The sequence below is a fragment of the Phodopus roborovskii genome, unplaced genomic scaffold (genome assembly GCF_943737965.1).
Source record: "Phodopus roborovskii unplaced genomic scaffold, PHOROB, whole genome shotgun sequence".
Taxonomy (NCBI): domain Eukaryota; kingdom Metazoa; phylum Chordata; class Mammalia; order Rodentia; family Cricetidae; genus Phodopus; species Phodopus roborovskii.
This window is the reverse complement of record NW_026126459.1, coordinates 4,731,983-4,746,219: the sequence shown is the minus strand read 5'-3', so window position 1 is coordinate 4,746,219 and position 14,237 is coordinate 4,731,983. Positions and strand designations below refer to the sequence as shown.

At 50.0% G+C, this 14,237-nt stretch overlaps 1 protein-coding gene across 2 annotated transcripts in view; it reads right to left on the bottom strand.

Annotated features, from left to right (window-relative positions):
* Positions 1-13,946, bottom strand: part of Mgat3 (beta-1,4-mannosyl-glycoprotein 4-beta-N-acetylglucosaminyltransferase) — a 33,052-nt gene extending 19,106 nt beyond the window's left edge. The window contains exons 1-2 of one of the 2 annotated variants that reach the window (XM_051189404.1): positions 13,822-13,944; positions 8,981-9,124 (exon numbers count right to left, since the gene is read on the bottom strand). In XM_051189404.1, the coding sequence (XP_051045361.1) occupies positions 8,981-8,997 (17 nt within the window). In that variant the 5' untranslated portion in view covers positions 8,998-9,124; positions 13,822-13,944. Of the gene's footprint in view, positions 1-8,980; positions 9,125-13,821 lie in introns of both variants that reach the window. The other variant, XM_051189405.1, reaches the window with a different exon arrangement.
* Between the last annotated feature and the right edge of the window lie 291 nt (positions 13,947-14,237).

Here is a 14,237-nt window from a genome sequence, read left to right as displayed (position 1 = left end):
AGCACTCACTGAGCCACATCCCACTCTACCCAATCACAGGCATCTTCAGGAACCCAGCAGCCAGTGGAGGATGAATCTGACAGGGTCTCCTGCCCCTCAACTGTGTGCCAGCCACAGCCTCCCACACCCAAAAAGGTGGCCCTGTCTCATCAGCAGTAGGAAATGAGAGAGAACAGGCTAATTTAAGAGTCCATGCTGAGGCCAGCTCTGTCAGAAACTGGTTTCCACAGCTGTGGAATGAACAGCAGGGTGCTTGCTCCCTGACCTAGCAAGGGCTGCCCCAGCACAACATGGGGGAGGGGAGCTACTTGAAGTTGAAGTTGGGTAGTGGTATAAGAATGGGTGCTTTGCTGGGCGGCGGTGAGTTCAAGGCTAGCCTGGTCTACTAAGTGAGTTCCAGGACAGTCAGGACTGTTACCCAGAGAAACCCTGTCTTGGAATAAAAAAAAAAAAAGAAAAGAAAAACAAATGGGTGCTTCTCAGTTTACTGAAGCCAATGTCAGAGGGGATGGAGGATAAAAGGAACAAAAGGAACGTTCAGAGGTGCTGGGGGGAAAGTCCAGCTGTCTAGTGCATCCTGGAGTCTGAACTGAAAGAGTCTGGATTCAAAGCCTGGCCTTTCTCCCCACGCCCCCCACCAAGTGATCCTAGGCAGCTCACCTAATATATTGAGCCTCAGAGTTCCTGTCTGCACAGTAAAACCAGCCACCCTGTCACTTCACAAGGACTAAATGGGAGGACAGCTAGGAAGCCTTGACAAAGCCTGCCTTACTAGTTTCTGAGATAGGCTCAGAACTCCTACATGTAGGAGTTCTACACCTTATCCCACCTTAGCCCACACCTTATCGGATACTTGACCCCTCTTCTGCAACCCCAAAGCCCTGCTCACTGAATTCCTTCTGCCTCTCTAGCAGCCAAGGGTCACTACAATGTCCCTATCTGGCCACCTTCCACTCTATCCCCATTGCTCAAGGCATACCCCAAATGAAGCCTAGTCTGCTTTGGATATCGGCAGACCCTTCCAGACTGGCTCCCAAGTCTTTACTAAGCTCACCTTCCTCTTCCCTATCCTGCCTCCCCAAGATACGCCCCAACCAGAGTCCCTGCACTGGCTGTTGCTGCAATCAGGGCACCCTTCCTCAGGTCTTTCTTTTGTCACTGGCCAAGGCCTTCCTGAACCCCGACCCCAACAACATCTCTCTCTCTCTTCCTCTTTCTCTCTCTCTCGGTCTCAACCCCACAGTTCATCCTTAAGAGAGGTGCTAGCCCTTGTTTATGTCTCCCTGCCTTCAGGAATGTCAACCACAGGAGAGAAGGGTCACTTTTGCTCCCTACATCCATGACCCAGCTTGGCTGAGCAGTAAACAGCTGCTCAGAACTGGAACTAGACAGTTCAAAAGACCCAAGGAACCCTGGAGAAAGGGCTCACAGACAGAGTGACAAATGCTGTCTGGTTCAGGGTGCTCAGGGGACAGACCCAGACACTAAGTGCTCAGACCTGACAGAACACCCTTCCCTGACTTCAGTGCCAAGAAAATCCCATCACCTCCCCGTCCCCAGAAAGTGCCCCAACCCCACTGCTGATTTGGCAGTCTTGTCCCAGCAGTGCCAGCCCCACCCACCAGGCTCCAGACCTCCAAGAACAATGTACAAAGGGCCACTTTAGCTCCATCTCTAGCCCAGAGGGAGGAGGGAGGGGTGCTCCCTACCCCTCCACTGTCCTCTCAGGACCTCTCTGCTAATGGAGTCAAGTCCCTTGCAAAGGCAGCTTTGTTCCTAACATTGTCCTTGTGATGTAGAGGTGGGGCAATCAATGCACAGGGTGAGGGACAAGTGTCATAGTAGACATTCCCCCATGGGCACAGGCCTATCTGTATGGCAGGCAAATGGGAGGAGCCTGACTGTCAGCTGGGCTATGGGGGATCACACTGCAGAGCTGACAGAGTGAGCTGGGACCATCGCAAGAAGGAAGTGAGCATGGCTGTGGCTCAAGGAGGTGGGCTTAACCTCTGCAAGCAAGCTGCAAAGTGCTCTGGAAGGGATAGTCTGACAAACAAGCTGATAACCTATGACCCACGCCTGGCACCGAGGAGGCTTTGGCAACTTCTTTATACTTGTTATCTTTTCTCCTGGGGCCACTCAGTGATATGGCTAGCTACACAGCCACACACACCAGGTCCCAGGAGCCTCCCTCCATCCTTCCATTATCCTCTGTCTCATGGCCCACAGAGAATTAAAAATAAAACAAACAAAAAAGAAAGGCACACCTTCCACCTAAACCAGGCAGTGGTTGGTGGTGCACACCTTTAATCCTAGCACTGGGGAGACAGAAGCAGGAGGATCTCTGTGAGTTCAAGGCTAGCCTGGTCTACAGAGCAAGTTCCAGGACAGGCTCCAAAGCTACAGAAACCCTTCCACCTGATTCTGGCTGCTAAATCTTCCAGCATCTCTCAGTCCCTACCTGTTACAGAGTTACCCTAAACTTCTTGCCCAGGGGCTCAGCTGCCTTTCCCACAGCTGGTCTTCTCTATTAACCCAGCCATTTTGGTTACAAGCCCTTTTTGGCTACGGCTCCAGGTTCCTCTCTTCCTCTCCTCTCCCTCACTCTCCTCACATAGCCTTGCTGGTCCTGCTCAGCCCAGACCCTCCCAGATGCCTCTGGCTATGGTCTTCCTTTATCCACAATAGACTTCTCCTCTACTGGACCTAGGAGCAGCCATATCCTCTTTATATTTCCTTTTTCATTCAGGCACTCATCAAGGTGCCTCTCTTCTAACCAGATCTCCAGGAACCAGCCAGGCTGGTATTAGTCTCAGACCCCATGATCATCAATCAGACAACGGCAGTGCAGCTTTTCTGAGAGAGCTCCAGTCAGGTTCACAGGAACCTGTCCGCTCTTCTTCTCCTTGGACCCAGTGCCCTTTGGATAAAGTCCAAGCATGCTAGAGGTCTGCAAACTTGCAGGTAACCTCCCTCCTCACACTGGTCCCATAGCTTGGACTGCCTGCTAGAGCTGGGGCACCTACCCTGCCCTGCTGTCTCATGACACAGAGGAAGTAAAGAACAGCAGTCCGTTGAGTGAACAAATGACACTCTTCAAAGCCACACACCTGAAGCTCTTGGCAGCAATGTTGGGCTCTCAGGTCTAGTTTGCAGAAAAATGATCAAGGTTCTAGGGTTTCCTGCCATGTTTCCTTAGGCTCCTGAGCCCCTGGCTTCCCTATGGTTCTCTTCCAGAAAGAACAGCAGTGGTAAAGAGGGGAGACAAAAGGAATGGCTTCAGAGTGAGCCACAAAAGGCTGGGAGGAGCCATGGATGTGGGGAACACAAAACTCCTTGCCTTCAGACAAGCACTAAAGAAAACAGGAACTTTTAATGGGAAAGATATATAATCTGCTTTTCCACCTAGAAGGCTGGGAGCGGAGGTGACTAATAACCTGGTGATTTATAACATCTGTAGGATGAGGCCATATCAAACTCCCACAAGCAGGACTCCCACAAGCAGCCCAAATGACCTCTATACAATCTGTATGACCAAGACCACACCACATTCCTCCCTAGGCCCTTAAGTTAATACATGTAGCCTAGCTCTAGAACCCATCTTAAGTACAAGTGACATGTACTTAAGTTTCAATGTAATTGTGCGTCCTTGAGGGAAACTATTACACCAGGAAAGGTTTTTTTTTTTTTTTCCAAATTATACTATACTTAAATATGATTATAATAAACTGCCTGGTTGTCAGACTCTAGAAGTTTTAAGCAGCCTAGCTAACTAAGTGGTGTTGAACTAAATTTCCTTCTTGCCTCTCGTGGATTATTATTCTGCCCTCTGTAGTGTTTTCAGGGACCCCTACACATGGGGATGAAGACTGTGGGAAATCAGGAGGAATGGCTGGAACAAGCCTTCGAATCCTCCTCACTGTGTTCCTATGTGTGAAAGAACGGTTTCAAACTGGAAGATTGCAGCAGGTGACAATGCTCCCCCGTCTAGGGACCTGAGCATCACCATGAACACGGACGGTCCCTGTAGAGCATGGGGAAGCTGCTGACTCTGGGCCTCACTGTGTTCCTACCTTTCTGAAGCCCACTGCTCTCTGCCTGGGGCTCTCCTGAGTGGCAGGTCTGTCTGGTAGTCAGCTGTGTAGATCCTAACAGGGGTGTTCTTGCAGGTATAGTGCCAGTCCCACACACACTTTCTAGCCCAAAGAATGAAACTGTAGCTAAATACTTCCCCATGCTATCAGAGCCTCTAAGGATGTTGGGGCAGGACCAGGGTATTTCTGAGTGTCGGCAAGGACTAAGGGGCAGTCCACACCACAGCAGAGGCCAACTAGACCATTCTGCAACAGGAAGCCTTGGGACAGGGTCTGTCTCTTCTGGGGACACAGGAGGCCATCCTTCATCAAAGGGCATGGATGGAGCTAAAGAGATATCTCAGCAGTTGATAGCACATATCAGAGGAACCGGGTTTGCTTCCCAGAATCCATGCTGGGCACCTCACAGTGGCCTGTAACTCCCTCTCCTGGGGGATCTGACACCCTCTTCTAGCCTCACCTTCATACACATAATTACAAATAAATAAATATTTTCATATTTATTTATTTTTATAAAAATCAGAGCTACCAAACAAGGGCTCTTAGGGGCTGAGCCCACTACTCATGACCTCCATGAGACCACCATCCAGCTAACCCTTACCTCATCAATAACTTAACTTTCTCACCTGGGAGACCCAGTCAGTGCTAAAAGGCAGGCATCTAAGTGCTTACATACCCCAGTAACTCTGAGAGGTGGAGGCAGGAGGGCCAGGAGTCCAAAGTCATATCTCAAGTTCAAGGCCAGCCTAGGCTACATGAGACTCTGTCTCAAAAAAAAAAAAAAAAAAAAAAAAAAACACCTGTTCTTTGCACCACATACATCTAAGCCAGTATCCTATTAGGGGTCCCCACAACCAGCCACAGGGAAGCTACCGCAGGTGACAGAGACACAGGGAAGCTGCAGGCATGTGATGGCACCAGAACTAGATACTAGATGGAACTGTAACCAGAGACCTTTTCTTCCCTTTTGCCTTTAGAGCACAAAACTTCGTTTTTCTGTTATAACAGTTCCTTATACATTTTGGAAAATCAAGAAACAAGGCAGCACATCCACTCTCCTGCTCTCTGGCTCCTTCAGAGAGCCTCCCTTCCCCCTGCACCTTTCTTTTTTTCTTTCTTTCTTTCTTTCTTTTTTTTTTTTTTTTTTTTTTTTTTTTTTTTTAATTTCCTGGAATAAACCATCTCCATAGATTTGCTGCCAACTTTGGAGCAAAATTTTTCTCAATAGACTTTGTCCTTCTATTGCATGTGAGGACAGGAGCTCAGGGCCCTGGGGAGGAACCCTATCTTCCTCACTCATCATCAACGGCAGACATGACACAAATCCTGTGGAGAAACTACCTGGGTTGGGGATAGGGACAGTGTGAGGAGTATAATGGTACAGAGAGTCCTGGGCAATCTCACACACAACACCAGAACCCTTAACCACTTCCTGTGGAGCACTAAGTCCTGAGTGCCACAGACCTCAGTGTTCCTCCAATAATGGGTGGTTTTATGTGGCCACGGAAGTCTGGAGCATCCCAGCTCGACCCCTTCTCTTAGCTGAGGTGACGAACACCTGGGCTCAGCTTCACTTTTCCTATATATTCAGAAGCTGAGACAGAAAGTCTATCCCATCACTCTCTCCCTTTGTCATGGAGATACAAGGAACCAGAGGTGAGTCTTGATGGTCCTCCTACCTCCAGTTCCTCTTATTTTGCTCCAACAGCATTCCTACCAGGCTCTTCATAGCACAATGCCCTTGGCACATATGCCTTACCTATCCCCTTGGGCAATATGAGCCCATCCTTGCTGGGCTTTGTATAAGAGCCTCAATGACAAATGGACAAAGGATACGAAAAAGAGGTGGGACAGGGCTCTGGACAAAGGGACAAAAGCCAGCAGGGAAAACCAGCGCCTCAGTTCATTCTTTCTTTTCTGAGATAGGGTTTCTGTCTGTGTAGCTCTAGCTGTCCTGGAATTGTCTAGGTAGACCAGGTTGGCCTTGAACTGAAAAATGCACCTGCCTCTGCCCGTTGAGGGCTGAGACTAAAGGTGTGTACCACCACCACCCGGCCTCAGTTCCTAGATTTCTAAAGTGAGGGTGCTGTTGCCCTCACCCAAAGAACATGAGGCACACCATTCCTCCTTGATACATGTGCCTGGGGATCATGGTTTCTATCATGTTCTCCCCAGTAGTGGGTACAAGTCACCAGCCTATGCTCCACTACTGTGGTGACATGTAAGTCCCTAGATGGCCATTGGATTATGATCTCTAGAGTCCTCTGTGTGCCAGGTGACCTCTGGAGTGCACTATCTGCCCAAGGCTGGACCCAATCACAAAGTCATTCTACCAGACCATTTTGTAAAATTGTAACCCCCTGTTCAGCTCCTGTGACCTCTTCCAAGCCAGCCACACTCCAGTGCATACTCAGGGAGCATAGAGTATGACAGTAGACTGCTGGTTAAATGGTTTCTGAACACAAGCTATGACAAGTAAAGAAGCAGGGCTGTCCCTTCCTACCCACAAGCGACTGCTCTGAAAGCAGCAAAAAGAATACCATGACCACAGCCCACTATGCAGGCTCTTCCTATGCCCCACCTACCCACTCAGCTTGTGTGAACGCTCTAGATTGAGACTTGGTTTCTACACAGTAAAATGAGAATTATCCTGGCACCACTGCCTGGGACTTAAGCAATGCTAGGGTGACACCACTCAAGAAAGACGTGCAATGGGCCTGAGACATAGCTGTGCAGTTGAGAACATACACTGTTCTTGCAGAGGACTGGAGTTGTTCCCAGCACCCACATCAAACAACTCATAAACACCTATAACTCCAGCTCCAAAGAATCCAGCACCCTTTTCTGTCCTCCTCAGATACAGATAACCATGCATGCACACAAACACACACACACAAAAAAAAAAAAAAGAAAGAAAGAAAGAAAGAAAAGAAAACAAAAAAAAGAAAAAGTCAGACATAGCGATGTATAACTTTAGTACTTTAATCCTAGCACTTGGGAGGCAGAGGCAGGTTCTGTGAGTTCCTGAGGCCAGCCTGGTCTACAGAGCAAGTATCAGGACAAGCTCCAAAACAATATAGAGAAATCTTGTCTCAAAAAACAAAACAAAACAAAAAAAAAAAAAAAAAAAAAAAAAACAAACAAAAAAGCCAGATACATACAAAGGCTGGAGAGATGATGGTTTGGCTCCCAGCACCAGCATAGCAGCTTACAAATATCTATAACTCCAGTTCCAGAGGATCAGGTATCCTCTTCTGACCTCCATGGGCATAGGCACACACATGATGCACATGCTTACATTCAAACAAAACACTCATATGTATGAAATAAATAAATCTAAAAATTAAAAACTTTCAAAAATAAATCTTAAAAAATAAACAAATAATAAAAATAAAGAAATATAGCTGATACAAAGCACTTGCCTCAAACAAACAAGCCCCTTGAGTTCCACACCCAGTACTACAAAAGAAAAAGAAAGAAAAACCCAGAGATGGGCATGGTAGCCCATACCTGTAAATTCCAGAATGAGGAAGCTGAGGCAGGAGGACAAGAATCTGTTTGAAGCCAACCTGAGCTAAACAGTAATTTCCAGACCAGTCTGGCTACAGTGTAAGACTGTATAAATAAATTATTAAGTAAAAGAATAAAATAAAACTCTAACATCTTGGTCCTGTTGGCACTATAAATACAAGTTATAACCATTCAGGTTCACAATACTTTGAGTTAGTGGTAAGTCCCTAACACAGAGGGACTTTTGTTGACTGAGTCTGACAGAGACCAGGCTCAAGCCCAGAAATCTTTTTGTTTGTTTGTTTGTTTGTTTGGTTGGTTGGTTTGCTTTGGGTTTAGGTTATTGTTTTCCAGACAGGGTTTCTCTGTGTAGACCAGGCTGACCTCAAACTCAAGAGAGAGAATTGCCTTTCTCTGCTGGACTGGAAGATGTGTGCCACAACCTCCCCCTCCCTCCCGGATGTGGGGCTATTGTTATTCAAAACACCCACAGCCCCTGAGACTCCAGTTATCTGTTGCCAACAAGAGGCAGTTTCCAGCTTCCAGGTGTCAAGACTACCCATCCCCTCAAAGACCTGCTCTTCTCAGAAATCTTAATGCTGGTAACTGTTATTGTGTAGCCCACCAGCAGGAACCACAGGAACTCTTGGGAAACCTGACCAAAGCAACAGCCCACAGGCAAGTGTCAAGAACCAATTGTAACAAGTTGCTGGTAAACTTTTAACTATTCTGGTGGACTCACCTGTTTTAATTTCCCCGCCAAAAAGTTTAATTACTCCTACACGATTGGTTCTTTTTGTTTTGTTTTGTTTTATTGTTTTTCGAGACAGGGTTTCTCTTGTTCTGTAGACCAGGCTGGCCTCGAACTCACAGAGATCTACCTGACTCTGAATCTGGAGGGCTGGGTTGAAAGGTATGCACCACCACCCCGCCTATTTTTCAACCTATTTGCATGCCACACATTCAACCAATGGAACTCTGATGGTGACCTGTAAGTTTGGGCTATCTGAAGGATGCATTAGCAATTCACAGAGGAGAAAGAATTATTTTTAAACCTCAGGCAGGGAGTTTGCTCTAGTCAGCCTCCAGACTTAGCCTGAGGCTACTACAGACAGAGATTCTGCTATCTTGAAGGCCTCTGTCACTCTTCTATTGCTGTGAAGAGACATTGTTACCAAGCCAACCAAGAAAGCATTAAAGCTGGGCATGCTGGTGCACACACCTTTACCCCAGCACTAGAGAGGCAGAGGCAGGCAGATCTGAGTTTGAGGCCAGCCTGCTCCACATAGCAAGTTCCAGGACAGCCAGGGCTACACAGAGTAACTCTGCCTCAAACTACCCATGCCCCAAAAGCATTTAATTGGAGATTTGCTTACAGTTTCAGAGGTTTCATCCTTTATCATCATGGCAGGGAGAATGGTGGCACACAGGTAGACATAGTGCTGAAAAAAGAGCTGAGAGTTCTACATCCTGATCCATAGGCAGCAGGAAAAGAGAAAGCACGATGGGCCTGGCATAGGCTTTAAAAAAAAAAAAAAAATTGATTATGCATACAGTGTTCTGCCAGAAGAGGAAACCAGATCTCCTTATAGATGGATGTTAACCACCATGTGGTTGCTAGGAATTGAACTTAGGACCTCTGGAAGAGCAGCCAGTGCTCTTAACTTCTGAGCCATCTCTCCAGCTCAGTATAGGCTTTTAAACATCAAAATTTCAAACCTCAACCCCCTCAGTGACACACTTCTTCCAACAAGGCCACACCTCCTAATCATTCTCAAATACAGCCATTCCCTGATGATTAAGCATTCAAATATATTAGCCTACTGAGGACATTCTGTTTGGTTTTTTGGTTGGTTGTTTCTCTGTAGCTTTGAATCCTGTCCTGGAACTCTATAGACAGGCTGGACTCAAACTCACAGAGATCCACCTGCCTCTGCCTCCTCAAGTACTGGGATCTAAGGTATGCCCCCACAGTCAACCGGCTGGGGCCATTCTTATTCAAGCCACACAGCCCCTGAGACTCCAGTTATCTGTTGCCAACAAGAGGCAGTTTCCAGCTTCCATGTGTCAAGACTACCTATCACCTCAAAGACCTGCTCTTCTGAGTGTCTTCCAAAACTGTAGCACCTCTCAGAGCTATTTCTTGGTTGGCATCCTGAGGCCTTTGAGAGCTTTGAGCTGTATACTCTTGTATCTGTATCCACTCTTGACTGTCATTCCACTGAGAATAAAACCTGTTTCATTTCAATCCTTGTTTCAATATCATCTCCCACCCTATTGTTTGAGGAGGATGGGACTAGGTCCTTGCTGGAAACAGGAGACACCTCTACAAACCACCTCACTGAGTTGCGGTCAGAGACACCTTCTAAATCTTTTACCTGTGCCAGCCATGTTGCATCCTTTCCAGAAATGGCCCTCACTTGCTGTCCTTGGAATCACATCCAGTGTTTATTGAATGCCTTCTACCTTTGAGGCCCAGTGCCAGCCCCTCCCATCATCCACAGTTCTCCTTGTGGCCCCTATCGCCATTCAATTGCCACAACACTCTGCCCACAATATAGGCAAAAGCTCAGGGATCAGCCCAGGCCAGAATCAGCCTCAGAAGAAGTAAGAAGATCCAGGAATAGCAATGGTGAATGAAGCTCTAGGTGACTGGGAACAGGGGCCAAGAACAAGCAAAAGGGTCAGAGATATCACAAGGCAGCCTGGACTTCATGGAGCCAAGCAATGGTTCTTGGGAGTCCAAGGGCCCTGCAATCTTCACATTTTTAAAGCTGTGTGGGCTAGTAAGGTAGCTTGATGGTAGGGCACTACTAGCCTAGCAAGCCCAGTGCCCTGATTTCTATCCCCAAAAACAAAATATTTAAATAGGGCCAGCAAGACAGCTCAATAGATAAAGACACCTGGCGTTGAGTCTAGTGACCCAAGTTCACTCCCCAGAACCCACATAGTAGAAGAGAACTGACCCCAAGCTGTACGTACACAGAGAGAGAGAGAGAGAGAGAGAGGGGGGGGGGAGAGGGAGAGAGAGGGAGAGGGAGAGAGAGAGGGAGAGAGAGGGAGAGGAAGAGAGAGAGGGGGAGAGAGAGAGAGAGAGAGGGAGAAATCAAACTTTTATTTTGTTTGTTTTTGAGAGTCTTAACTATGCAAACTTGGCTAACCTGAAACTTGCTATGTAGACCAGTCTGGCCTAAAGCTCACTGAGATCCACCTGCCTCTACCTTCTGAGTGATGGGATTAAACATCCTCACTACCATGCCCCACCATTACTTTTTTTTTGTGGATTCCTAGCTCTACCATAAATGGGCTCTAATAAACACAGCCAGGTAGGAGCTGGGAAGTATGTCCCCCAGGCCGGCAGGAGAGGTGCAAGACAGACATTGGACAGCTATAAGAAAAGCCAAGCTCGGAAAGGAGAGTAGCCTGGAGGCTCTGTGGCTCCCTGCTTTGGGAAAGTTTCATGTAGGTCCTTGGGAACACACAGAGAGAAGGGACAGGTCTGGAAGAACAAGAGGACTCAGATAGGGAGCAGGACAAATGGTCCCTACAAATGGGATGCAATCCCAATCCTGGCTGTGAGCCTCCATTCCAGGCATCCCATACTGCCCCATGGGAATAACACTTGTGCCTATGCCCATGCATAATGACTGCTGTCACAGTGTACACATATAGGAAGCATCTGGCCCTTAGGCACCAGTAGTCATCACAGGGATCTTACTTTACCAGACAGCCAGATGTCAACATACCCATCACCCCTACCTGAGTGATGACACAGAAAGGCAGGCCCCTGATCACAAGAACATGCACAATCCCTGTGCTGGAAGAGACTGCTGAGCTTCTAAGACTACTCTAAGAGGGCACAGTCATGCCCAGCAGAAATCATTCTAAGCTGCTCAAGTGATAACATATACACTGTCCCCATCTTAAAGATAGGGAAACTGAGGTCAGAGAAAGAATCAGAAATCAAGAAGTGGCAGAGACAGGATCTGAACCTAGCCACTGGATCAAGAGTCTGCTTTAAGTGATTCTGCCTGGGTTGCAGGCAATCAGCACAGGGCTGGGTGATAGAAGGTGGCCAGTGGGACCCACTGCCCGGCTAGATGTTAATCTAAGAAGGTTCATCTCCTCTCTATTCCCCTCAAGAAACATAGCATGTTTCTTGACCTAAATATCTGAAGAAACTTCTAGAAGGATGCCTGGGTCTCCATGGGAAAGTTAGACCTGGCTTGAGGAAGAGGGAAAGTATAGTACAGTATGGGGAACAAAGATCATTTGTACTCCAGGAGCATCGAGGTATTTATTCCTCAAGTCTCTTGCTGGGAGAGAAGCATACTGGTGGGTACCCAGAGGGACCAGCAGAGTATCTACAGACCATGCTCCTGCCAGCCATTCCTCACCACTTGCCTCCTCCCAGAATCCCAGAAGAAATTCCTGTGCAGTTCCCCAAGTGCCCTCGGCTCTCCCTTCCACATTGATCCTCCCATGATCCTCAGCACAGCCTGCCCTCCCCATGAAACTGGCCTCTCAGCCAGCTGGCATGAGATGGCCTCATTTTACAGGTAATAATACTAACGCAGCAGCCAGCAATTTCCCAACACGGTTCAGGTGCCAGGCATTCTACATACCTCATCACTTTCAATCCTCTCCAAAATCCTGGGGGCCGGGAAGGGGGGGCAAGGAGGGTCAGGGTATTCTCTCCACTCGACAAAGGTAGAAAGTGAGGTTCAGAATTCCGACTTCATGAGGTGAGACGGCTACTACAGCAGAAGGGATAACTGATGGGCAATGAGTAGCCCTGATCACAGGACACACAGAGATTCTCTAAAGAGGCAGTTGAGGCAGTTTGCTCAATCCCTTCCCAGCTCCCTGCTGTCCTCAGGAGCCAGTAACAGCTCCCTGGTGTAACCTCTTCTCTATCTGGTCCTACTGTCCCAAAATGTTGGCTTCCCTCTCCAGCCCCTCCCACTCTCCAGCCCATTCCTCATGGTGGTCCAATCTCCCAATATCCTGCACCCCATCTCTGATTACACCAGGGATTCACACCTCTAGGCTTTGCTCTTGCTATTTCTTCGGTCCTGGGAATCTTCCGTATTCCTGTCATCTATTCCAGTAGGTTCTTTCTTCCTCAGGCAGCAAGACCCTCTTTGTAACTTTCCCAGGACTCCTGCCTATCTCCTTAGCATTGGGCAGCACTAGCCCTGGAATTGCCAGCTTCTGGAGGGAGAGAGCCTTTTCTTGCTCTCTGTGCCATCCTCAGGCTTGGCTCAGTGCCTGGACCTGTAATAACTGGGTCCCTCCAGGTGACATGCCAGTACCTACCAAGGCGTATATCTAGACCCATGTCCCAGGGATGACAGAGGGCCATAGAAGAATCCCAACTGGGAAATGTCCTGCCTTCATTTCTCTTCTGGGGTGTTCTGTAGGGTAGGGAGCATCATCAGATCTTAAGCCATCAGAGCAACTGGGGAGCAGCCCTCTGCTTGCTGAGCCCCAGCTCTGGCACCCCAACACAGACACACACACACACACACACACACACACACACACACACACACACACACTCAGCACAACCAAGCAAGTTCTCCCCACCCTCGGTTCCAGAACTATTTGTAGATATTTATAGCGCCCTCCCCCAGCCAGAAGCCCTCCTCCGCCCTGGGCAGTGCAGTGCAAAGAGAGGGAGCCCCCTCCATGGAGGGGGGTTCTCTCACCGTTCGCTTTTGCCCGCTTCCCACTGAGGTAGCTGTAGTTACAGCTCCAGCCACAGCCCCCGCACCCGCCCAGCACCCCGACAGCGCCTGGGCCTCGGCCAGCCACCGCAGCATGCCAGGGTCGGGGGTGGGGAAGGCAAGAGCTGAGACCTCGCGCCCCCAGCCCCAAGCCTCGCCGGAGGTGGGAGAGCGCGGCGCACAAAGCATGGCTGGAGCCAGGCGCCATGGGACGCCCCCACCCCACCCCCCAGTCCATTCAGGGGAGGAGGGGTCGCCGAGCCAGGCTCTGCCCTGAGGCCAGGAAAAGCTGCAGAGAGCAAGAGGGTGGGGGCCGGGGCCGCTGGCTAAGCAGACCCCCCACATATCGCCCCTCCTCTGCTCCAGGCCCCCGGCCCCGGGGCTGCGAAACCCTCGCAGGGGTCGGTGATGGGGACCCGGAGGCGAGGCCTGGGGCGCGGGAGATGTAGGGCTGTGGTGCGGGTCCCTGGATCCAGGGGTCAACTTACCCATCTCCCGCTGGGTCTTAGCAGCGGCGGCGGCAGCAGCGGCGGCGGCTCCGCGGCCCCCGGCGGGGAGATGCTGGCGTCCGCCGCAGCCTCTCCTCGCCCCATCCCGGGCTCCGGCGGCGGCGGCGGCTGCCGGGCATCGCAGGCTGCACGGCTCCGGCCCGGCCCGGCCCGATCCCCGCCCCCCACCCCACCTCCACCCCGTCCCGCGGGTCCCGCGCGGCCGCTTGACTGCACCCCGGGGCGGCGGCGGGGGCGCGGCGGCAAGGCCGAGCGCTGCGCTGGAGGTGCCCGCTCCCGCCGGCCCCCGCCCCGCCCCCGCGCGGCCCCGTCCCCTCCCCCTCCAGCGGGTTCCGCGCGCTCCGGGCCGGGGGCGCCTGGACCGCGGGCTCCCGCCGCCTCCCCGCGCCTTGTGT